The sequence below is a fragment of the Rhinopithecus roxellana genome, chromosome 10 (assembly GCF_007565055.1).
Source record: "Rhinopithecus roxellana isolate Shanxi Qingling chromosome 10, ASM756505v1, whole genome shotgun sequence".
Lineage (NCBI taxonomy): Eukaryota > Metazoa > Chordata > Mammalia > Primates > Cercopithecidae > Rhinopithecus > Rhinopithecus roxellana.
Window position 1 is genome coordinate 62,482,304 of NC_044558.1, and position 25,647 is coordinate 62,507,950.

At 41.7% G+C, this 25,647-nt stretch overlaps 1 protein-coding gene and 3 non-coding genes across 5 annotated transcripts in view; all 4 read left to right on the forward strand.

The window, feature by feature from the left end:
* The window catches only part of KANSL2 (KAT8 regulatory NSL complex subunit 2), a 30,056-nt gene extending 15,007 nt beyond the window's left edge, over positions 1-15,049 (forward strand). Inside the window, exons 7-10 of one of the 2 annotated variants that reach the window (XM_010354174.2) lie at positions 193-289; positions 7,384-7,535; positions 13,188-13,307; positions 14,077-15,049. In XM_010354174.2, coding sequence (XP_010352476.1) covers positions 193-289; positions 7,384-7,535; positions 13,188-13,307; positions 14,077-14,208 — 501 coding nt within the window. In that variant the 3' untranslated portion in view covers positions 14,209-15,049. Of the gene's footprint in view, positions 1-192; positions 290-7,383; positions 7,638-13,187; positions 13,308-14,076 lie in introns of both variants that reach the window. The other variant, XM_010354173.2, reaches the window with a different exon arrangement.
* Positions 387-523, forward strand: LOC115900189. Its single transcript, XR_004059859.1, has one exon. It is a non-coding gene; the product is annotated as a small nucleolar RNA SNORA2/SNORA34 family (small nucleolar RNA).
* Positions 11,202-11,336, forward strand: LOC115900191. The gene has a single exon (XR_004059861.1). It is a non-coding gene; the product is annotated as a small nucleolar RNA SNORA2/SNORA34 family (small nucleolar RNA).
* On the forward strand, positions 13,729-13,865 carry LOC115900190. Its single transcript, XR_004059860.1, has one exon. It is a non-coding gene; the product is annotated as a small nucleolar RNA SNORA2/SNORA34 family (small nucleolar RNA).
* Positions 15,050-25,647: the final 10,598 nt, after the last annotated feature.

Genomic DNA, 25,647 nt, shown 5'->3' on the forward strand with positions numbered 1-25,647 from the left:
TGGTATTAAGGTTGACTCATTCTTTATACACTAGGTTTTAAAGTTTTTTGTCTTTTGCATAATATTGGTAAATCTATTTTTGTTAAATGTTGAATTTTCTAGCCTTTAGGATGTACTTTTCTTATATAATTATTTTCATCATAATTGTACGTTCTTTCGTGGGTATATTTTATCTGTCTTTTTCCATTTTAGGCCCATACCACTCGTTCCAGTCAGAGGTGCTTGGCCTTTGTGGATGATGTTCGTTGTTCCAATCAGTCTCTTCCAATGACCAGACACTGCCTTACCCGTATCTTTTTACTCTGCCTGTTAAGGCTGTGATTTGCTAGTTTGAAGACTAGTGGGAATCTCTGCTACTTTGCTTAATTGAAGGATTTTGTTTTCCTTTGGCCCTGAATCAAGGCCAGCAGTTTGCTGAAGCTGTTGGTTTCAAGCAGGAGCCTAAAGAATTGTCTTTCTGTGGTCTGTTGGCCATTTCATAACTTCGGAAATGTAGTGGTCAATTCATTAGAAAGAAACATGAGTCATTTTTCATAGATGTGGGCTAATATTTATTTATAGTCTTAATACTTGGGTTCCAAAATATCTGTAAAATATTTAAATTGTCTCAAGGTTTCTGATTTAACTTGCTTATTAGAATCGTAATACTGTTAAATCTAATTATAAACTTAAAAAATTCGTGTGGGTTTTCCACCCCAATTGAAAGGATGATTTTACACTGTGAACTTCTAGTATTATCGTTTTGTGTGGTTAGGGCCCTCACTTCTATATTTTCTTTTCTTTTTTATTTTTTGGAGATGGAGTTTTGCTCTTGTCTCCCAGGCTGGAGTACAATGGCGTGATCTCGGCTCACTGCAACCTCCGCGTCACTGCAACTTCTGCCTCCCAAGTTCAAGCGATTCTCCTGCCTCATTGTCCCGAGTAGCTGGGATTACAGGCACGTGCCACTGCAACCAGCTAATTTTTGTATTATTAGTAGAGTCAGGGTTTTACCATGTTGGCCAGGCTGGTTTCGAACTCCTCACCTCAGTCAATCCACCCGCCTTGGCTTCCCAAAATGCTGGGATTACATCAGTGAGCCACCGTGTCCGGCTTTTATCTTTTTATTTTTGTTTGTTTTTTTGAGACAGGATTTTGCACTCTTATCCAGATTGGAGTGCAGTGGCTCAGTCCTAGCTCACTGCAGCCTTGAACCCCTGGGTCAAGCAATTCTCCCACCTCAGCCTTCTGAATAGCTAGGACTATGTATGTGTGCCACCATGCCTGGCTAATTATTTATTTTATTTTATTATTATATTTTTTTGAGACAGAGTCTCGCTCTTTTGCCCAGGCTATAGTGCAGTGGTGTGATCTCGGCTCGCTGCAACCTCCGCCTCCCAGGTTCAAGCAATTCTTGTGCGTCAGCCTCCTGAGTAGCTGGGATTACAGGTGCGTGCCACCATGCCCAGCTGATTTTTGTGTTTTTAGTAGAGATGGGGTTTCACCATGTTGGCCAGGTTGATCTCAAATTCTTGACCTCAAGTGATCTGCCTTCTTCGGCCTCCCAAAGTGTTGGGATTACAGGCGTGAGCCACTGCACCTGGCCTATTTTTTAAAAAAATTTTTTGTAGAGACAATTTTATGTTGCCCAGGCTGGGCTTAAGCAATCCTCCAGTCTTGTCCTCCCCAAATGCTGGACTTACAGGCATGAGCCACTGTACCTGGCCTTTATAAACTTAAAAAAAATACCTGACTCTTTAAAAAATTAAAAAAAAAAATTTTTTTTGAGACGGATTCTCACTCTGTTGCCCTGGTTGGGGTGCAGTGGCATGATGATGGCTCACTGCCATGATCTGCTGGGCTTAAACGATTTTCCCACCTCAGTCACCAGAATATCTGGGATTATGGGCATGTGCTACCATGTCCAGCTAATTTTGTTTAATTTTTGTAGAGGGGATGTGTTACTATGTTGCCCAGTCGGATCTCGAACTTCTGAGCTCATGTGATCTTCCCGCCTCAGCCTCCCAAAGTGCTAGGATTACAGGTGTGAGCCACCATGCCCAGTCTCTTGACTCTTTTGTAATAACACTTAGTCACTGTGCCTGGCCTCTAACTTGCATACTTCAAATTAGAAGTTTACTATTTCCAAAAATGAGATGCTTTTTTTTCCTTTTTCAATTAATTTGCCTTTGAACCATCGTAAATGTCTCTTGATTCTGTTAAAGGACTACATTTGGCATTGGGCCTTCAAACTTTTTGAGTTGTTGATTGATTTGTGAAAGTGCTTGTTATTGACATTGAGAAAAATTTCACAGTAAAAGCACTTGTTAAAAATAGGATTGCTGGATTTCATTTGCTTGGCAAGAAATGCCAAATATTTGGAAATTAAAACCTATTTTCTTAATAGGAAGAGGAGAAGGAGAACCTCTTCTTAGTCTTTTGACAGGAAGCTGAGTTTTTATTTTGCTTATTAAATATTTTACTAATTTATTAATTACAACAGATGTCTGATAAGAGATTATTGTTCTTAATATATAAAATGCTTGTGCAAAGTAATGAAAAACTGTAAAGATAAATGCTTATATCCTGGACAACACAGTGAGACCTCATCTCTAAAGATAAAAAAGAAGAAAGAAAAATTGTCTGGGCATGATGGCATGTATCTGTAGTTCTGGCTACTTGGGAGGATTTTTTGAGCCTAGGAGTTTGAAGCTGCAGTGAGTTAGGATCATGCCACTGCATTCTACCCTGGGTGACAGAGCAAGACCCTGTCTCTTAAAAAAAAAAAAAAAAGGCTGGGCGAGATGGCTCACGCCTGTAATTCCAGCACTTTGGGAGGCCAAGACGGGTGGATCACCGATGTCAGGAGTTCAAGACCAGCCTGGCCAAGATGGTGAAACCCCATCTCTACTAAAAATACAAAACAAAATTAGCCGGGCATGGTGACGGGTGCCTGTAATCCCAGCTACTCGGGAGGCTGAGGCAGAGAATTGCTTGAACCCAGGAGGCAGAGGTTGCAGTGAGCGGAGATCGCGCCACTGCACTCCAGTCTGGGCGACAGAGTGAGACTCTGTCTCAAAAAAAAAAAAAAAAAAAAAAAAAGACTGGGTACAGTGGCTCATGCCTGTAATCCCAGCACTTTGGGAGGCCGAGGTGGGCAGATCATGAGGTCAGGAGGTCGAGACCATGCTGGCTAACATGGTGAAACCCCGTCTCTACGGAAAATACAAAAATTAGCCCGATGTGGTGGTGGGCGCCTGTAGTCGCAGCTACTTAGTAGGCTGAGGCAGGAGAATGACATGAACCCGGGAGGTGGAGCTTGCAGTGAGCTGAGATTTTGCACCACTGCACTCCAGCCTGGGCGACAGAGTAAGACTGTGTTTAAAAAAAAAAAAATTTTTTTTTGCCTAAAACATAATTGGGCAAAGGCTATGGACAGATTTAAAAGAAGATAGAAAAGGCTAATAGGGCCGAGCAAAGTGGCTCTCACCTATAATCCCAGCACTTTGGGAGGCTGAGGCAGGTGGATCACCTGAGGTCAGGGGTTTGAGACCAGCTTTGCCAATATGGTGAAACCCTGTCTCTACTAAATATATAAAAATTAGCTGGGCGTGGTGATGGGCGCCTGTAATCCCAGCTGCTCTGGAGGCTGAGGCAGGAGAATCCCTTGAACCTGGGAGGCAGAGGTTGTGGTGAGCTGAGTTTGCGCCATTGCACTCCAGCCTGGGCGACAGAGTGAGACTCTGTCTCACAAAAAGAAAAACAAAAAAAACAAAAACGCTAATAGTTGAAAAGTGTGTATCTTCACTATAAATACAGTTGGCCTTTGAACAATTCAGGGGGTTGGGGTGCTAACCCCCTACACAGTTGAAAATTTGTGTATAATTTTTGATTCCCCCAAAATTTAACTGCTAGTAGCCTTAGGGCTTACTGTTGATCAGAAGCCTTAACAACATAGCTGCCTAAGACATATTTTACATGTTTATATGTCTTATATATTGTATTCTTAAAACAATCTAGGAAAAAGTGTTACTAAGAAAATCATAAGGAAGAGAAAATATATTTACTCTTTATTAAATGGAAGTGGATTATCATAGAGGTCCTTATTCTCATGGTCTTTTTGTTAAGTGGAGGGGGAAGTGTTACTGTCTGTGAGATGGCAGAGGCAGAAGAAAATGCACGTGTAAGTGGACCCGTGCAATTCAAACTTGTGTTGTTCAAAGGTCAACTCTAAATAGGAAATAAAACAAAATTTAAAATCTGTAAAATTCATATTTGTACATATATTTGTTTTAAAATTAAAAATATGCAATTTTTCAAAAAAGTCAGTGAATTTCAAAAGTAGGTGAGAGTATGGTAAAATGGACCCTTCTAAATACTGCTAGTGGGAATATAAATTGATACAAGCTTTTTGGAAAGCAATTTGACAATAATTTATTTCCTCATATGGTGATTTTTACTTCTGGGAATTTATTTTAAGGAGACAATCAAATGCAGACCAATATTTTTACGTGAAATATTCTTCCAACTTGAGACAGCCTTAAAATTTTTAGAGCTGGAGAATAGGGAGATAAATTATGGCACAACATAGTGTGGAATATTTTCAGGCATTAAATATATTTAACAAAATTTGTGAATGACAGCAAAATGATAGTGACATCCCAGGATATGGAATTCTGTACTGTGTCTAAATTGCATGAAACCAAATACTGGGAGGGAACAATACAGAAATGTGATAGTTTGTGCTGTGATAGTTTGTGCATGGTGTGGTTATGAATGCCCTTTTTCCACTGTTCTTTTATTTTTTGGTTTTTTAAAGCGAGCTTGAATTACTTTTATAAGGGAAAAAACTCAGTTTACAGATACTAAGGACTATTTTAGATATTTCTTATAATACTGTACTCAAATAGCTTATTAAAATATAAATATAAAGCAAAATTGAAAATGGATTTGAAAAGAGACGGGAAGTATTTTTTTTTCCTTTTATGCTCTTTCCTTTCCACTCCATAGTTGCCTAAGTCACTTACCCTTCCTTAAGTCCTTATCCCAGAGAAAGATGCGACTGCCATTGGTGACCTGTTAACTCTTTACTGTGGTCTAATGGAGACAGCACTCGACTGAAAGTGAAGGACCCAGACTCTAGTTGTAGGTTAACCATTCCCTTCTTTTTACCTCTTTTGCCCCATGTGAAAGGAAAGCGGGTGGAGGATGACAGGGGGAGTCCTTTTTAAGGATATTGTGGTATTAAATACATAAGAGACTTGTGAAAGTCCTTTGAATTCAAATGAAAAGAAGTTCTTGGCTGGGCATGGTAGCTTATACCTGTAATCCTAGCACTTTGGGAGGCTGAGGCAGGCGGATCACCTGAGGTCAGGAGTTCGAGATGAGCCTGGCCAACATGGCAAAACCCTGTCTCTACTAGAAGTATAAAAATTAGCCTGGTGCCTGTAATCCCAGCTACTTGGGAGTCTGCGGCAGGAGAATCTCGAACCCAGGAGGCAGAGGATGCAGTGAGCCAAGAACGCGCCACTGCATTCTAGCCTGGGTGACAGAGCGAGACTTCTAAAAAAAAGTTTGGTTGAAACATTTAATGGTAACATTTTAAATATTAATAATTTAAATAAGAGTGGGCTTCTTAAGCACATTAGATATTGCTTAGATTTTCTTAAGCACATAGTGCAAATCTGATGATTCCCATTAGATTCATGTGTTTATTCATTTGATCATTCAATAAATACTCGTTTGCCTTGTACTATCTTCTGTTTCTTTAGAGTAGTGGTTTTCAGCTGGGGGCCATTTTGTTTTCCAGTTGGCAATGTGTGGAGAAATTTTTGGTTGTTATAATTCAGAGATGGAGGTGCTGCTGACAGCTAGTGGTAGAGGCCAGGAATGCTGCTATACATCCTCTTCCAACAAAGATGTACCTGGCCCACAATGTTGGTAGTGCCACAGTTGTCACACCCTGCTTGAGAGTTTAGTTATTTCCAAGTATGCATTGAAAGAAATAGCTTTATTCAAGGAAGTTTATATGGTTTAAAAAATTATAAAGTATATTAGATTTTTTTTTAATTTAAAAAATTACCATAAAAGTTTTGAGTTGAAAATTATAATTCCATAATTCAGGTGCTATCAGTTTATAGAAAAATTGTGTTTTCTGGTTAAAAATAAGTCAAATTTTGGCCGGGCGCGGTGGCTTAAGCCTGTAATCCCAGCACTTTGGGAGGCCGAGACGGGCGGATCACGAGGTCAGGAGATCGAGACCATCCTGGCTAACACGGTGAAACCCCGTCTCTACTAAAAATACAAAAAACTAGCCGGGTGAGGTGGCGGGCGCCTGTAGTCCCAGCTACTCGGGAGGCTGAGGCAGGAGAATGGCGTAAACCCGGGAGGCAGAGCTTGCAGTGAGCTGAGATCTGGCCACTGCACTCCAGTCGGGGCGACAGAGCGAGACTCTGCCTCAAAAAAAAAAAAAAAAATTAGTCAAATTTTAAAATAACATTTATTAATCTAGGAAAATAACCAGGTAGTTAAGATTTCAAGAAATGGTAGCACTTGCATAAAATGTGTTTTGTAGAGTAACTTGAATTTTATTGTATCTAATCATCTCGATTTTGATTCATTCTACAGTGCTTCTTTGCTAACTTGGAAATACAGCTCTTCTACCTTTAACAAAAGTTGTTAATAGAGTCCTTGGAGTGTTTCTGGAATACTTTTTTTTGTTTTTTTCAATGGGCCTTCATAAGCAACATTTTCTTCTTTAGGAAGAAGAAGATTCTTTAGGAAGAAGAAGATTCTTTAGGATTCTTCTGTACTACCACACTCCCCTAAAAAAAAAAAGTGTGGATGTTTAATTTCTTGTCAGGCTATGATACCTAGTGACTTTTACTAGAGCTCTGTTTCCCCCTGTTCCAGTGGTGCTTTAAATGAATTTATCATGTAATCATCTTTGGAAGCAAGGTCCAAGAAATTGTTGCAAACTTTGCTAGTCTGCTAAGGGAGCAGACACATTGTATCTCTTGGAAGGGCTGTTTAGGGGCATTTTCAAGGCCATCTGCGTTTACCACTACATGTTTCTTCTGAATAGGTATGTGTTCCTAGGAGTGTTACTGCTACTTGCTTAAGGGAGAATGGGATTAGTGTCTAGTTTAAATGACCAGGATCCTGAAAAGGAGGTTGGGGACAAGTTTTAAATTATTGATGGAGCTAGAATTTGATGCTAGTAAATGACATTTATTTTGAGAAGTAACTTGAAAGATTGCTAACTGCATTTGATATTCTGTATCAAATGTAGTTGTAATTTATCTTGTATAGTCCGGACCTTGAGTTTTATGTGGCAGACAATGTTATTTGTATTTTATGCTTTCGATAGATTGTGTTTTATTTCCCTTGACCATTTTTCTACAGATATTTGTCAGGATACGAATCAGGTTCTCTTCAAGTGCTGCCAGGGATCTGAAGAGGTACCCTGCAACAAACCTGTTCCTGTAAGCCTCTCTGAGGATCCCTGCTGCCCACTGCATTTCCAGTTGCCTCCTCAGATGTATAAGCCCGAGCAGGTACTGTCTGTGCCAGACGATCTGGAAGCCGGCCCCATGGATCTGTACTTGAGTGCTGCTGAGCTTCAGCCCACTGAGAGTTTACCTCTGGAGTTCAGTGATGTAAGTTAGAGAAGCTCTGCTCTGGCTCAGGCCCTTGAGACAAAGCCTTATTTATTAATGGTGAGAATAGGTTAGTCTTTGTGGTTAGGAAAATCGACAAAGTTTTTGAAGTGATATATATGTATGGTTGTATTTGTATGTTAGCATATTCATTTGGAGAAATCTACCCTACCTGATTTTTTTTCCAGACTTTTCTCATACCTTTTTAGGGATACAATTTACATACTATAAATTGTACTCTTTGAAAGTGTATAATTGAGTGATTTTTAGCATATTCACAAAGTTAATGCAATTATTACCACTATCTAATTTCAGAAGGTTTTCACTGTCTCCAAAAGAAACTCAGTACCTATTATGACATCCTTCATTTTTTTTCCCCCCAGCCCCTGGCCACCACGAATCTACTTTTTGTCTCTAAATTTGCTTATTCGGGACATTTCATATCAATGTAATAGTATATGTATCCTTTTGTGTCTGGCTTGTTTCGCTTAGCGTAATGTTTTCTAATGTTTTCAGGGTTTACCCACACTATAGTATGAATACTTCATTCCTTTTTGTGACTGAATTAATATTCCATTGTTTGGAAATACCATCCTTTGAAAATCTATCTGTTGATGGATATATTTGTGCTGTTTCTACTTTCTGGCTATTACGGAATATACTGTTAAGAACTTTTGAGACGGTTTCTGTCGGCATGAACCACCACACCCAGCTTAGTTATCATTTTTGCAACTTTTTTTTTTTTTTTAAATTGGGGTCTTGCTCTGTTGCTGAGGCTGGAGTGCAGTGGCATGATCATGGCTCACTGCAGCCTCGAACTCCTGGGCTTAAGTGATCCTTCTGCCTCAGCCTCCCAAGTAGCTGGGACTATAGGTTTATGCCAGCATGCCCAGCCAGTTTTTTATTTTTTGCATAGATGAGGTCTCCCTATGTTGCCTAGACTGGTTTTCAACTCCTGGGCTCAAGTGATCCTCTTACCTTGGGCTCCCAAAGTGCTGGGATTACAAGCGTGAACCACTGTGCCTGGCCACTATAACTTGGCTTTTTTTTTTTTAGACTGAGTCTTGTTCTGTTGTTCAAGCTGGAGTGCAGTGGTGTGACCTCAGCTCACTGCAACCTCTGCCTCCAGGGTTCAAGTGATTCTTGTGCTTCACACCTCTCGAGTAGCTGGGACTACGGGTGTGTGCCAGCAGGCCTTGCTAATTTTTGTATTTTTTGTAGAGACAGAGTTTCGCCATGTTGGCCAGGCTGGTCTCTTAACTCCTGGCCTCAAGTGATCCGCCCAGCTTGGCCTCCCAAAGTGCTGGGATTATAGGCATGATTCACCATTCCTGGCCTATAACTGTTAATGATAACTTTGGTGATTTTAATTGTGGGAAGACCAGGCATCAGATATTAATATGAGTAAAAACACAGCTGTTCATTCTGGATATTTGCTTGCTTTCTGTGCTTTGATGCAAGGGTGGTTGGCAAGTAGTAACTTAACACCTTAATCTTACTACTTTTGAGTTCCTTCTCTCTCATTCTCTATTGGTGGTTTTGGAGATAGTAACAAAACGTGGATTCTCTTATTTTATCTTTATTGATTTATTTATTTTTTGAGATGGAATCTTGGTCTGTCGCCTAGACTGGAGTGCAGTGGCACGATCTTGGCTCACTGCAACCTTCACCTCCTGGGTTCAAGCAATTCTCCTGTTCCTGCCTCCCTAGTAGCTGGGATTACAGGTGTGTGCCACCATGTCTGCCTTATTTTTTTATTTTTCAGTAGAGATGGGATTTTGCCATGTTGGTCAGGCTGGTCTCGATCTCCTGACCTCAGGTGATCCACTCGCCTCAGCCTCCCCAAAATGCTGGGATTACAGACATGAGACGCCGTGCCTGGCTGAAAACATGGATTCTCTTTATATCCTGATACTTCAGTTTTTAAAACACTCCTGTTTTAATAGGCATTTTGCTGATTTCTTATTTTAGGTTCCTTTTCCCAATTTAAAATCTTATAAAAGACAACACTTTGTATATATGAGAAAAGCCTTTTCTGAAAACATATCCATTCCATTATTATCTTGAGACTTGGATGCCTTTTGCTTCAGTATTTAAATAATTCCAAGCTAATTATTATTATTTTTGACAGAGTCTCTCTCTGTTACCCAGACTGGAGTGCAGTGGCGTGATCTCGGCTCACTGCAACCTCTGCCTCCTGGGTTCAAGTGATTCTCCGGACTAAGCCTTCCAAGTAGTTGGGATTACAGGCGCGCACCACCATGCCTGGGTAATTTTTGTATTTTTAGTAGAGACAGAGTTTTGCCATGTTGGCCAGGCTGGTCTCAAAACTCTGGGCCTCAAGTGATTCTCCCACCTTGGCCTCCCAAAGTGCTAGGATTATAGGCATGAGCCACCACACCCATTCCAAGCTAATTATTTATATAAGAATTGCACGTGGGCCAGGCGTGGTGGCTCACGCTTGTAATACCAGCACTTTGGGAGTCCGAGGCAGGCGGATCACCTGAGGTCAGGAGTTTGAGACTAGCCTGGCCAACATGGTGAAACTCCCTCTACAAAAAATACAAAAATTAGCTGGATGTGGTGGCACACACCTGTAATCCCAGCTACTGGGGAGGCTGAGGCAGGAGGATTGCTTGAACCTGGGAGGTGGAGGTTGCAGTGAGCCAAGATCTTGCCATTGCACTCCAGCCTGGGTAACAAGAGCGAAACTCTGTCTCACCACACGCATATACACACAAAAATTGCACATGGTAAAAGAATGGGAGAAAACAGATTTATAGTCTTCATGGTGTGAGAACACTGGTTTCTGTGGGTACTACAGAAGTTTCCAACTCACCTGAAATGGATGGTAGGTTGAGTGTATCCTGTGTCCTGTGTTTCTGCTTAAATTGAGCAGCTTTATTTTATTATTATTTTTGAGACAGAGTCTTGCTCTGTCGCCCAGGCTGGAGTGCAGCGGCGCAGTCTCGGCTCACTGCAACCTTTGCCTCCTGGGTTTAAGCAATTCTCCTGCCTCAGCCTGCTGAGTAGCTGGGACTACAGGTGCGTGCCACGATGCCTGGCTAATTTTTGTATTTTTAGTAGAGATGGAGTTTCACCATGTTGGCCAGGCTGGTAATTTTTTGTATTTTATTGGAGACAGGGTTTCACCATATTAGCCTGGATGGTCTCTTGACCTTGTGATCCTCCCGCCTCGGCCTCCCAAAGTGTTGGGATTACAGGCCTGAGCCACCGTGCCCGGCCTGAGCAACTTTTAAGTAGATTTTTAAATCATATAAATTCTTTAATGTGAAGATGTTGTGATTCTCATTTTTGGTGATTAGCACACCAAAAAATGAGAAAGGATTGCAGATTCTTAGATTTATTTAAAAGCGTAGAACTAAGCTTCTCCGAAGCTAGATGAATAGAAACATAGAGCGTCTATAAACTGGATTAGGCTTAGAGGGGTAGAAACCTCCTGGATATTTTTAACTCTTAGGAAGGGGGAGTTTAGCACCAGACTCTTGAAAAGCAGTGGCATGAAAGTTAGTTTGATATATTGTTTGAGCCTTTGTAATGCCTTAGACCCTGAATCAAGACCAATGGTTTGCTGTAGCTGTTGGTTTCAAACAGGAGCTAAGAGTGATGTCTTCCTTGTGGTCTGTTGGCTATTCAGTATTCCAGTGCGAAGTGCCAATTCAGTTGGAAGAAACATAGTCTAGAATGTAATGTCATTTTTTTTTTAACAGAGCAAAACTATGTTAGCCTTAAGAACCAGGGAGTTGGCTGGGCGTGGTGGCTCATGCCTGTAATCCCAGCACTTTGGGAGGGCTGAACACGGTGAAACCCCATCTCTACTAAAAATACAAAAAAAGGCCGGGCGTGGTGGCTCAAGCCTGTAATCCCAGCACTTTGGGAGGCCGAGACGGGCGGATCACGAGGTCAGGAGATGGAGACCATCCTGGCTAACACGGTGAAACCCCGTCTCTACTAAAAAATACAAAAAACTAGCCGGGCGAGGTGGCGGGCGCCTGTAGTCCCAGCTACTCAGGAGGCTGAGGCAGGAGAATGGCGTGAACCCGGGAGGCGGAGCTTGCAGTGAGCTGAAATCCGGCCACTGCACTCCAGCCCCGGGGACAGAGTGAGACTCTGTCTCAAAAAAAAAAAAAAAAAAAAATTAGCTGGGCACGGTGGCACGTGCCAGTAGTCCCAGCTACTCGGGAGGGCTGAGGCAGGAGAATCGCTTGAACCCAGGAGGCGGAGGTTGCAGTGAGCTGAAATCGTGTCACTGCACTCCAGCCTGGGTGACAGAGCAAGACTCTGTCTCAAAAAACAAAAAAACAAGGAAAAAAACCAGATTGTTGCTCTGTGGGGATAGGGACTTAACCAAAATAATATTTCCTAGCCATTCAGAGGAACTGTGAGTTTTCTGTCATCCTTCCTTCCTTGCTGCCTTCTCCTCTTCCCCTGTTGGAGCTTGTTTGCTTGTTTTGTGGCTGTTAGGATGTTAATCAGGCAATCTTGTATTGTCCAGCAGTATTTAATTTTAATATAGCATTGTTCATATTTAAATTAATCACTGGTGAACTTGCATGTTGATTACAGGTAGCCTCAGAGAGAATATGCTTTTTTAAAAAATATTTTTTTAATTGTAGTAAAACATACATAACAAAATTTTACTCTTTTAACCTATGTATGTATGTGTGTATGTAGGTGGGTAAGTAGAGATGGGGTCTTGCTGTATCACCCAGGCTGGTCTTGAATTCCTGGCCTCAAGTGATCCTCCCACTTCGGCTTCCCAAGGTGTTGGGATCACAGGCATGAGCCACTATACCTGGCCATTTTTAAGTGTACAAGTCAGTGGTGTTATGAACATTTACCATGTTATACAGCTATCAATGTTTTCTGTTCCAGAACTTTTTCATCAACCCAAACAGAAACTTTGTATTTTTTAAACAGTAACTCTCTCCTTTCCCTTTCCCCTGTTCCCTACTATTCTCTGTTCCTACTTTGTGTTTCTATGAATTTTCCTGGACATTTTTTTTTTTTTTTTTGAGACAGGGTCTGACTCTGCCACTCAGGTTGGAGTGCAGAGGCGCAATCTCGGCTCACTGCAGCCACTGCGTCCCGAGCTCAAGGGATCTTCCCACCTCATCAGCCTCTGGAGTAGCTGGGACCACAGGTGTGTGCTACTGCGCCTGGCTGATTTTTGCAGTTTTTGTAGAGACAGGATTTCACCATGTTGCCTAGGCTGGTCTTTAACTCCTGGGCTCAAGTGATCTGCCTGCCTCGGCCTCCCAAAGTGCTGGGATTACAGGTGTGGTAGCCAGAATTGTGTTTTTTAATCCACTATATTGGTCTATGTTTTACATTTGGCAGCAGAAGCTCTCAGTGCTCTTGGATCTTGTTTCATTTGTTGGACGGTCTGGTAAAATTTTTATTTGATCAAAGGTAGGCTAGGGTTGAGGGAGACAGCAGAGTATTGCTTTAAAGTTTGCTGAAAAGCATGCCACCTTTATTATTGTTTCCCTTGGTATTGCTGATGGGCTTTTCTCTTTTATTTTCTAGGACTTGGATGTTGTGGGTGATGGTATGCAGTGTCCTCCTTCACCTTTGCTTTTTGATCCTTCACTAACCCTTGAAGATCATTTAGTCAAAGAAATTGCTGAAGACCCAGTGGATATTTTGGCAAGTGAAGAACAGTCCCACCTGTTTCCCCCATGTAGAGACCTGGCCAGGCAGAGGGTTCCTTGCTGGATAGCATGTACTCCTGGAGGGGAGTGGGTGTCATCACTAGTATAAAGATGCTCCACATGTCTCTCGCTCATTGAATACCATATAAGCAAAGCACTTTTAAAAATGCCCTATTTTGCTCCTGTATACCCTTGTTGCTGTAGTTCTCCAGATAGACTCTTAGAACACCTAACGGCCCCTGATCCTCATATCCCAGAGTAGGACATAAATTTATTTAAATAAAAGCTTGAGACAAGGAATTTAGGTAAATTGTACCTTCTGAGGGAGAGTTCAGCACTGAAATTGTTCTCACTATAGAATGACCAGTAAAGTAATGTGATTTGAGTTCTGTCTGTGAGCCTTGGGTAGAATTCCAGTGGCCCTGACTGAAAACCAGCAGTTGTACTGTAGCTGTTGGTTTCAAGCAGAGGCCTAAAGGACTGTCTTCCTATGGTCTGTTGGCTGTTCTGGGACCTCAGCAGGGAATGGCTATTTCATTTGGAAGAAACAACCTACAGCTCTCCAACCCATTAGAAGAGGCTCAGGAATAGGCTCTTCCGAGGGACAGGGATAGCTAATATAGGGAGGAGCATCTGTCCAGAATTAATTAATTTCTGTTGTATTGTTCTTATTGCTAGTATAAATGGCCACTGATAAGTCAGATTCATACTTCAGACCACAGTGAATGAATTTTTAACTGAAGTGCCTTTATTTCTTTTAACAGGGCCAGATGCAGATGGCTGGAGATGGGTGCAGATCCCAGGGATCTCGAAATTCTGAGAAAGCCTCTGCACCATTGTCTCAGAGTGGATTGGCTACTGCAAATGGAAAGCCAGAACCCACTTCTATTAGTTGATAGTTTGTTTGGGGAACCATTTTACTTTGGTGGATTTAAATTTCTCATTCTTCAAAGAAGTGTTTCTTATCATCTCTCACAAAACACAGGCAACCCAGACTATCTTGTTTTTCTTCTGGATTGAGTAGTATAGTCAAAGGTAAAGCCAAATTTTGAGGACATGGACTAGTACTTCTTAAAAGTTGTGGGTTTCTTCCCACTCAGGGCAAGGAAGAGAGATAATCCCTATCAAAGCTTCTGGGATTATTTGGTACTGTACCTAAAAGGAAAGTGACATCTTTGTAATGGGATTTCCGAAGTCATGGATAGAAATCCACTTAAGTAGCTAGGTGGGAGCTGTCTTTGTGAGTGGTGTCTTTTAGATACTGATGACCCTAATATCTGGTTATCTCTATCTAAAGACCTGCAGTTTAACTTTTCTTCACCTCTACTTAATTGGGCAATCTTTAACCCCTTTCCGTGGTGAACTCTGGCTTTTATCTTCTGAGAAAACAGCCCACAGGACTGGGTCCTCCTTATCCATCTTGCTTTTAACCTATGTAAATTTCTGTGGTTGCTATCTTATGTAAAATATAGTACAAATTTATTGTATATAGTTTCTATTAAATGTTAAAGAAAATGTTATGAAAATATCAGTCACCTGAATTGATTGCATGTTTTGTTTGAGAATATAGTCTCTTTCATGGTTTTAGGGACCTGTCTCTTATGGGAAAGGGAAATTGGGACAGATAATACTTCCATCCCAGGAAAAAATAAATCTTCAGTAGCTCATTTTGGTTTTACTTTTAAGGAAGAAGTAAATGAAAAGGGGCAGGACTTATTAAAGCCAATCAGTTCCAAATATCTTCTTTTTACCCTCCACTCTGTGTCCCCTACTCCCACTCCCATTTCTCACGATTAATGCCAATGTCATCTCTGCTAGGTGTGGTGGCTTACACCTGTAATCCCAGCACTTTGGGAGGCTGAGATAGGTGGATCACTTGAGCTCAGTACTTCAAGACCAGTCTGGTCAACATGGTGAGACCCTGTGTCTATATTTTCAAATTTTAAATATTTTTTAAAAAATAATGCTCATGCCATCTCAAAATTCTCTGATGGTAGGAATATACTTAAAACATCAGAGAAATTGGGCCTGATGCTGGATCACTAAGATAGATAGGTATTGTCAAGATCGTTTTGACACTGAATCTTAGAGCAGGGTTAAAATAGAAGTTCAGTTAGGGTTGAGGTGCCTACACTAGAAATTGTCTATTTCTATACTGCATTATGACAAGGAGGGCAAAAGATTACTTTCTGTAAGAACTGAAATGGGCACAGAATGGCTTACAGTTACACCATCATCTTAATTAACTTTAAGCATTTACATTCAGAGAATGGTCAAAAGTAATTCATAAAAGGTCCATCAGATGAACCCCTAGGGAGATTGCCTTTACTAGGTCTTCCAGTGATACTGTTTTTAAGTTTGTAGTTCCCACTGCTTTTTTGATTCCCTAGTTTAGTACTTTTTTTTTTTTTTGAGACGGAGTCTGGCTCTGTCGCCTAGGCGGGAGTGCAGTGGCTCAATCTTGGCTCACGGCAACCTCCATCTCCTGGGTTCAAATGATCCTCCTGCCTCAGCCTCCTGAGTAGCTGGGATTACAGGCATGCGCTACCGTGCCTGGTTAAATTTTGTATTTTTAGTAGAGATGGGGTTTTGCTATGTTGGCCGGGCTGGTCTCGAACTCCTCACCTCAGGTGATCTGCCTGCCTCAGCCTCCCAAAGTGCTAGGATTATAGGTGTGAGCCACCATGCCCAGCCTAGTGTAGTGCATTTTATACTTTATCCACAAAGACAAACATTACTTTTTATTTATGTGTTTGTTTGTATTTGAGATGGGATCTTACTATGTCACCTGGGCTGGAGAACAGTGTCATGATTATAGTTCACTGCAGTCTCGAACTGGGCTCAAGCCATTCCCCTGCCTCTCAGCCTCTTAAATCTGGGACTTACGTGCCATCAGGCCTAGCTAAGACAAACGTTACTTCTTACACAGCTATGAGCTTGAACATGACTGCTCAGATATTCTCTTCCTGGTTAAAAAAATGTAATTTACAGACCACTAGCATATATATCACCCAGCATGATTGCTAAAAAGTAAATTAATAGGCCCATCAACACTTTCTGGGGAATGAGGGCCAGGGAATCTACTCTTAGAACCTGAGAAATTCTGATAGCTACGCGTGCTTGCAGACTCAGCTGTGGTAAGTTTTGGGAAGGCTATGTTTGGCTACCATTCTCCAAGGTTCTGGCTCTCATTAGGTGCAGAGAAAACAGGAAGATGGGGTAGGAGGGGCCTCAGGCTGCACCATATTACTGAGAAAGTTTTGGTCTTGGTAATGGAGTCTCTGAACAAAGGTCTGTTAGAAGAAATGGCTTAATACCCTTGCTGTGCTCGGTCACTAGCAGCAACCTGAGGGAAGTGTGATACCTTGGTCGATCCAAAGGTGAGGATGCTAGAGACTGTCAGTTAACTGCACTCTTGAAATCTGGGCAGCATACCTCCATGGCTACAGCCTTTTGTCAGATCCACTTCTCCCATGCATGTTCATGATTCCTGGGGGCCTTTTAAAGGAGAAACTTAGGGGTACAAATTAGAGCCCTCATAGCTACGGTTTGTCTTGGGGCTGCAACTGGTAATCATCTCCCCTCTCTGCTATACATTCTAAATTCCCTCAGTTATTATGATGGTAGGTCTTGGTTTGTCTGGTGGTGTGAACCTACCTTCTTTCCTGGAAAGTCTTGAGCGTTTGGTAATCATACCCTTCTCAGGCCAGGGTTGCTGCACGTGTTAATTTAGTTACAGTTGTGTGAGGGAGTACCAACTGTATAGGCAGAATAATCATCCCAAAGATGTCCACATCCTAATCCCTGTGATCTGTGAATATGCTATTGTAAAATGGCAAAAAGAACTTTAGATGTGGTCAAGGTTAAGGGTTTTGAGATGGAGAGTAGCCTGGATTATCCGGGTGGGCCCAATATAATCATGAATCTTTAAAAGCAGAGAACTTTTCACAACTGTGATGAGAAGCTATAGTGTGAGAAGGCTTCAATGACCTGTTGGTTCTGGATGTGTGCAAAGACTGGGGAGAGGTCTCTAGTTGTTAAGGATGACCCCTCTACCAAAACTGACAGCCAGCAAGGAACTGTCTTAGAAAACCTGCCTGCTTCACTCCTTTATGCTTCATGTGTGACTCCTGGTTTAGGCCCTCATCCTTGAGAAAGGCAGTTGTCTCCTAGTTGGTCTCTCAGCCTCTTACACTTTTTCAATCCACACTGCAGCCAGAATGATCTTAAAAACTTTATCCTGTCTCTTCACTGCTTATGGCAACCCCTAAGCCTTCAGTTACACCTCATTGTTGTCAGGAAAAAAACAAAACAACCAGCTGCTTTAACATGGCATTTAAGACTTCATAATCTGATCTTACTTGTCTATGGACAGTCATCTTGAAATGTTCTTTCTCTTACAGGCTATTCTCCAGCCATTCTTGGATTTATTTGAAAAGGAAACATTGAAATGTAGCCAAGTACATGGGGTTTGAATTCAGAAGGACCTGGATTGAATCCTGGTTTTGCCACTTTGAGAACTTTGTGACTTTAAGAGAATCACTCTCTCTCTGAAACTCAGTTTTCTCGACTGTGTAAATAGGCCAACACTGACCTAGAAGTATTGTGAGATAAAGTGGAAAACACAGAATTAGAAGCTCTCAGAAACATGTAAACCCTCAGAAAATGGTAACTTATTATTTTAAAAGTGTAAGTTCTCTCTTTTCAGCTCAGGCATCACTTCATGCAAGTTTTTCAATGATTAGTTAATGCTGACATTGAATAAATACAAACAAAATAGCAAATCCAGCCATGTCTATAGGTTCATTCATTTGTAAGGGAAAAGTACAAATCTGTAGACAAGATAGTAACTCAGTCTTCATGTTTACAGTTAAATATTTAATCTGACTTACAAGTAGCACTGCTTATACTGCTTGTATTATTTTGCCTTACTCCCCTCTCAGCAAAGTTGTAAGATTCATCCTGTTTGTCTACATCAAAATGTTTTCATTTATTTTCATTACTATATATAGAAATTTCCTACTTTTTTTTTTTTTTTTTTTAATTGAGACAGAGTCTCGCTGTGTCGCCAGGCTGGAGTGCAATGGTGCAATCTCGGCTCACTGCAACGTCCGCCTCCTGGGTTCAAGTGATTCCCCTGCCTCAGCCTCCTGAGTAGCTGGGATTTACTACACTATTATTATTCTGCTATGTATAGAATTTTACTATATGACTCCATCACTATTCACTGTAATGTTGAGAGATAATTGTTTCCAGTTTTGGATATTTCAAAAATTAGTCATTAATATTTTTATATATTAAGGGCCGGGCTTGGTGGCTAACACCTATAATCCCAGTGCTTTGAGAAGCTGAGGTGGGAAGATTGCTTGAGTCCAGGAGTTCCAGATCAGCTCAGGCAACATGGTGAGACCCTGTCTCTATAAAAATAAGAAATAAGCTGGGCATGGTGGTGTGTGCCTGTAGTCCCAGCTACTTAGGAGATGAGGGGATCTCTTGAGCCCAGGAGTCAGAGGTTACAATGAGCTGTGATCTTACACTCCAGCTTGGGTGATAAGGTGATAGCAACACCCTCTCTCTTTAATAAAAACAAACCGGACATGTATATAGCTGTTGCACATGTGGCTACATATCTCTGTGGTATGCCCAGCAGTGTAATTTGGGTCATAGGGTAGATGTATTTATGGCTTTACTAGATAATGTAAAGCTAGTTCTCCATAGTGGTTTAAGCAATTTATTTTTTGAGGTGGGGAATCTTGCTTCTAGGCTGACCTGGAACTCCTGGGCGCAAGTGATCCTTCTGCCTTAACCTCCCAAGAAGCTGGGAATACAGGTGTGTGCCTTGATGCCCAGGTGGAGTTTGTTTTTGTGTATAAGGGAGGTAGCGATCCAATTCTTTTTTTTCCATGTGACTGTCACATGGGTTTTCTCTGCTCCCATGCAGTGACAGTTTTGTCAAATGGTCTGATTTTGGGCTCTCTGTTGGGTTCCATTGGTCTGCTTTTGTATCTCTGTTAACATTACACTGTTAGAATTACATTTATAATAAGTAATGATTTCTGTCTGGTATAGCAGATTATCCTACGTGGTTCTTTTAAAGGAATGTTGCGCTGGTTTTTACACTGTTTGCTGGGGCTAGAACTCTGCAAATCGCATTTCTCCTTTGCCAGCTGGCTGGCCTGTAGGGACTACTAAAGGCAGGTTGTAGGGCTAGAAGAGACATTTTCCTTTTTCTTTTTTTTTCTTCAAGATGGGTCTCACTTTGTTGCCCAGGCTGGAGTGCAGTGGTGCCATCTCAGCATCACTACAACCTCTACCTCCCAGGTTCAAGCTACTGTACTGCCTCAGCCTCTCGAGTAACTGGGATTACAGGTGTCTGCCATCACACCCAGCTAATTTTTGTCATTTTAGTAGAGAATGGGTTTCACCATGTTGGCTAGGCTGGTCTTGAATTCCTGGCCTCAAGTGATCCACCCGCCTTGACCTCCCAAAGTGCTGGGATTACAGGTGTGAGCCACTGCACCTGGCCTGGGACACTTTTCTTCTCTTTGCTTTCTGTCTCTGTCAACATTCTCTCAGTAACAACTCCTCATTCTGACAATATCACTTGGTTCCAGTTTGCAGTTTTTTTCTGCACTCCCATAACCACCCTCACTGTGCCTCTTCAGATGTACAGTACTGGCCAGCCAGCATTCCCTTCTCAGGTCAGAGTCCCACATGTGTGGGGTCTCTCCTTCAAGCTCCTTCTGAGATCCTGAGGTACCTTTAGCAGCCAAGTAGCAATCGTTTCTCAAAATTTGAGTCTCAGGTCTGCAGGGCCCTTTCTTTTTTTTTTTTTTTTTTGAGACAGGCTGGAGTGCAGTGGCCGGATCTCAGCTCACTGCAAGCTCCGCCTCCCGGGTTTACGCCATTCTCCTGCCTCAGCCTCCCAAGTAGCTGGGACTACAGGCGCCAGCCACCTCGCCCGGCTAGCTTTTTTTGTATTTTTTAGTAGAGACAGGGTTTCACCGTGTTAGCCAGGATGGTCTCGAACTCCTGACCTCGTGATCCACCCGTCTTGGCCTCCCAAAGTGCTGGGATTACAGGCTTGAGCCACCGCGCCCGGCCAGGGCCCTTTCTTTCAAATTTTTCCTTTTGTTTCCCCTGCCCTAGGGTGGTAGCTGCTTCCTTTAGTTAATCTGTGATACTGCAGTGTTCCTTTTGTAATTTTTCAGATGTCTAATACAGTATAGCAATTCTTTATATTAAATAAACATTTTATATAGCTGTGTTTCAACACATTAGAGATTAAAGAAAAATCATCTCAATAGATGCAGGGTTTTAAAAATAATATTTAATAACCATATGAGATTTTTTTTTAGCTTAGAGAAGCTAGGAGTAGAAAAGGTTTGTTAACTTGATAGTATCTACAAAAAATACTCCAGCAAGTTTTTTGACGTTTCTCTTCGAAATCAGGATTAAGAGAAGTTTGCCCACTATTACATTTCTATTTAGTATTGTTCTGGAGGTCCAAGCCAGAATCTTCTGTCTCCCTTTGAGATTCCGATTAAATCTGTGCTAAAAATCTTCTCACTCTATACCTCTTGCATTGAAATTTTTCGTCAAAAAGATAAAAAATTGCCGCCTTGGATGGTTTCTTCTGACATCAACTCATGGCCATCCATTTTCTTCCCGTGTGTATTATTTTGAAGCAAATCTCAGATGTATCATTTAATCTGTAAATATTTTGTTATGTATCTCTAAAAGATACACAAATATACTTTTAAAAATTAGCAATAATCCCTTTAATATCAAGTATTGAGTCAGTTTTCCAATTTCTAGTTGTCATATTTTTGTGTGTATGTATGTAAGTATGTATGTAGGTAGATGATTTAAGTTATAATTCAAATGAAGTTCACACAGTATGGTGACTTGATGATAATGTCTTATAAGTTTCTTTTAATCTATAGGTTACTCTCTCTTCTCCTAATTTTGTTTTGGAAAGAATGGGTGGTTGTTCCTGTGTAGTTTTCATAGTCTGGATTTAGCAGATTGCATCTCCATACTGTAGTTTAACATGTTATTCTGTTGGTATTTCCTGCAAGTTGGCAGTTGGGTCCAGAGATGTGGTCTTCATAGGTGGTGGTGTCTTCTATCAGGAGGCATGTAATGTCTGGTTGTCTCTTTTTTTGCTGGTAACACCCTTTTGATGCTCATTGCTGAGATCTGTTGATTCATTAGGTGTTGTAAAATGGTGATATTGTGAATTTCTTTCTTTTTCATCTATTACTTGGAAAACTGAAGAAATTTCTTTTTATCTGTTATTTGGACACCCAGTGGTATAGTTTGCATAGGAAAAAGCAGGATAAATACTTGTCTTACTCTGTTCAGGCTGCTGTAACAAAATGATATAAACTAGGTGGTTTACAAACAGCAGAAGTTTATTTCTCACAGTTCTTAAGACTGGGAAATCCAAGATCAAGGCGTTAGCAGATTTGGTGTCTGGCAAGGGGGTCTACGTTCTTAAGGCAGCATCTTCTTTTTTTTTTTTTTTTTGTGACAGTGTCTTGCACTGTTGCCCAGGCTGGAGTGTAGTGGTACAATCTCTGCTCACTGCAACCTCCGCCTCCTGGGTTCAACGATTCTCCTGCCTCAGCCTCCCAAGTAGCTGGGCTTACAGGCACCCGCCACCATGTCTGGCTAATTTTTAGTAGAGACGCGGTTTCATTATGTTGACCAGGCCAGTCTTGAACTCCTGACCTCATGATCCACCTGCCTCAGCCTTCCAAAGTGCTGGGATTACAGGCTTGAGCCACTGAGCCTCGCCAGCAGCATTTTCTTACTCTGTCCTCACATGGTGGAAGAGGCTAGTTAGCTAGCTCTCTGGGGTCTCTATAAGGGCACTAATCCCATTCATGAGGGCAAAGCCTTCATGACTAATCACCTCCTCAAAGGCCCCACCTCTTAGTACTATCGCCTTGTGGGTTAGGATTTCAACATAATAATTTTGGGTGCTTGCTTTGGCAGCACATATACTAAAATTGGAATGATAAAGAGAAGATTAGCAAACAAATTAATTTTAAAAAAGATTAAGGAATTTCTGGGGTCACAAACATTCAAACCATAACAATACTTAACTCTTTTTCTTTATTTACTATTTTTCAAAATAACGAATTGGGTCATTAGCAACCTTCAAAGGTAATCAGAGTTTTAAAAATTATAATGAAAGGCCAGGTGTGGTGGCTCACGCCTGTAATCCCAGCACTTTGGGAGGCTGAGGTGGGCAGATTACCTGAGGTTAGGAATTCGAGACCAGCCTGGCCAATATGGTGAAACCCCATCTCTACTAAAAATACAAAAATTAGCTGGACATGGTGGTGTGTGCCTGTAATCCTAGCTACTTGGGAGTCTGAAGCAGGAGAATCGCTTGAACCTGGGAAGCGGAGGTTGCAGTGAGCTGAGATCATGCCATTACACTCCAACCTGGGTCTCGCAGCAAGACTTAGCTGCAGCGAGACTTAGTCTCAAAAAAAAAATTATAATGAGGAACTTAGGGATTTAAGCATATTTGATTTTTAGTCTCTTACAGTTAAAAAATCTCGGCTGGGCATGGTGGCTCACGCCTATAATCCCAGCACTTCGGGAGGCCGAGGCAGGTGGATTACCTGAGGTCAGGAGTTTGAGACTAGCCTGGCCAACGTGGTGAAACCCCGTCTCTACTAAAAATACAAAAATTAGCTGGATGTGCTGGCACGCGCCTGTAGTCCCAGCTACTTGGGAGGCTGAGGCAGGAGAATCGCTTGAACCCAGGAGGCGGAGGTTGCAGTGAGCCGAGATTGCACCATTGCACTCCAGCCTGGGTGACAAGAGCGAAACTCCATCTCAAAACAAAAAAACAAAAAAACAAAAAACTTACTGGTACCTACGTTATCCTATTTTTGCCCAAGGAGATGTTCTTCAGTTGGCCTCTGAGTCCTTTTGATGCGGCCTCAGTAGGCTTTGCTATTTATATGTCAGTATGTTTTAGGCTTGTTCATTTCCTACTCCAAAGCCAGAATCACCCATTTCTACAAGGAGTTCTGGTTTCCCTTTTTTATTTGAAACAGAGTCTCTCTTTCTTCCCCAGGCTGGAGTGCGGTAGTATGCTCTCGGCTCACTGCAAGCTCTGCCTCCTGGGTTCATGCCATTCTCCTGCCTCAGCCTCCCGAGTTGCTGCGACTACAGGCGCCCGCCACCCCACCTGGCAAATTTTTTGTATTTTTAGTAGAGACTGGGTTTCACTGTGTTAGCCAGGATAGTCTCAATCTCCTGACCTTGTGATCCGCCCCCCTCAGCCTCCCAAAGTGCTAGGATTACAGGCGTGAGCCACCCTGCCCGGCCAAGAACTCTGGTTTCTTTTTAATAGGAAATGATGGTTTACAATCTCAGTGCCAGGGATGTCCATTGCAGATATAATCGTCATTGTTTCTACACTTTTTCAGTGAACAGAGATAGATATAATGCCTCATAATTTCATAAGGACACTTCACATTCAGAACTAGGGACCTTAACATAACCTCTTCTGTCTTACATCTTTACATCATTTTTTTCATGCTGACCATCTCCATTCTCAAGAACAGTAGGATGATGGAATTAAAATATAACCTCAGTGCTCATTTGTTTTAAAGAATAACTTCTATCCCTTGTGTTTATAGTCTGTTCTCTCCCTTACCTTGTAGGTAGCCATTTGTATAAATTTTATGATTTATTCTATTTACAAAAATGTAAGCCTATAGATATTCATTATCTCAAACATTTTACCTAGTAACAGTTTGTACTCCTTTGTTTTAGAATGCTCGTCCCCTTACCTTTCACTTGTTGTTAGGTCAGCTCTATGATATTCTTTTGTTTTGTTGATGACAGGCATAGAGGGAATTCCCACATGCTAACTTGTGGAGCAAAATGTCTTAGGATGCCCAGGTGACACGAAACAGGTAGGGAAGTGACTTTGGCAAGAGGCTCTGAATGAGGTATAAGGTTGCAGTGTCAGGCTTCTTCCCTTATTACCCTTGAATGTCATGGTAATAGCAAAAGGGTGGAAATGATGTAATGGGAATGTTGTTTTATGCAACCAATGTCTTAAAAAATGGATCCTTTGCGGCCAGGTGTGGTGGCTCACACCTGTAATCCCAGCACTTTGGAAGGCCAAGGCAGGTAGATCACTTGAGGTCAAGAGTTTGAGACCAGCCTGGCTAACATGGTGAAACCCTGTCTCTACTAATAATACAAAAATTAGCTGGGCGTGGTGGTGTGCACCTGTAATCCCAGCTACTTGGGAGGCTTAGGCATGAGAATTGCTTAAACCTGGGCGGCAGAGGTTGCAGTGAGCCAAGCTCATGCCACTACACTCCAGCCTGGGTGACAGAGCCAGACTCCATCTCAAAAAAAAAAAAAAAAAAGGGCGGCAGTAGGGGGTACTTTGGACTGTGTCCTATTTTTCATGGTGTCCAGCAGCTATTATACACCAGTATACTATCCTGAGATTTTGTGAGCCAGAATTGTCTGACTCTTAGCTGCATTACCCTAGGAAACTAAAAGGTTATGCTAGGGCTATCAAAAATACACAAACTGGCTGGGTGTGGAGGTTCACATCTATAATCACAGCACTGTGGGAGGCCAGAGTATCACTTGAGGCCAGGAGTTCAGGACCAGCTTGGGCATCATAGAGAGACCCCTATCTCTTAAAAAAAAAGAAAAAAAAAAAGAAAAAAAAATTAGCCTGGTATGGTGGTGTGCACCTGTAGTGTTAGCTACTCAAGAGGCCGAGGTGGGAGGATTGCCTGAGCCCAGAATTTTTGAGGTTGCAGTGAGCCATGCATGATCATGCCACTATACTCCAGCCTGGGCCACAGAGCGAGGCCCTGCCTCTTAAAAAAGAAAAAAACACGCAAACCAAAACAAAATGTTAATATCAATAAATGTTTCAGTCAAATCTTGGCCTAGGGCTGTTTTATATTTTTAAAGTAACTTTGCATGTGTTTTGTACAAGTCTTAGTGTGGAGTAACTCATTTTGCTTTTCCACATGCTACCTAAAGCATATAGTCATGCATCACATAACATTTTGGTCACAGACGGACTACATATGTGATGGTGGTGCCATAAGATTATAATATGGTATTTTTACTGTACCTTTTCTATGTTTTGCTATGTTTACATACACAAATACCATTGTGTTACAGTTGCCTATAGTATTCAGTAGAGTCACATGCTTTACAGATTTGTAACTTAGGAGCAATATGCTATACCATAGATTGTAGGTGGGTGGTAGGCTATACCATCTAGGTTTGTATAGGTGTACTCTATGATGTTTACACAGTGA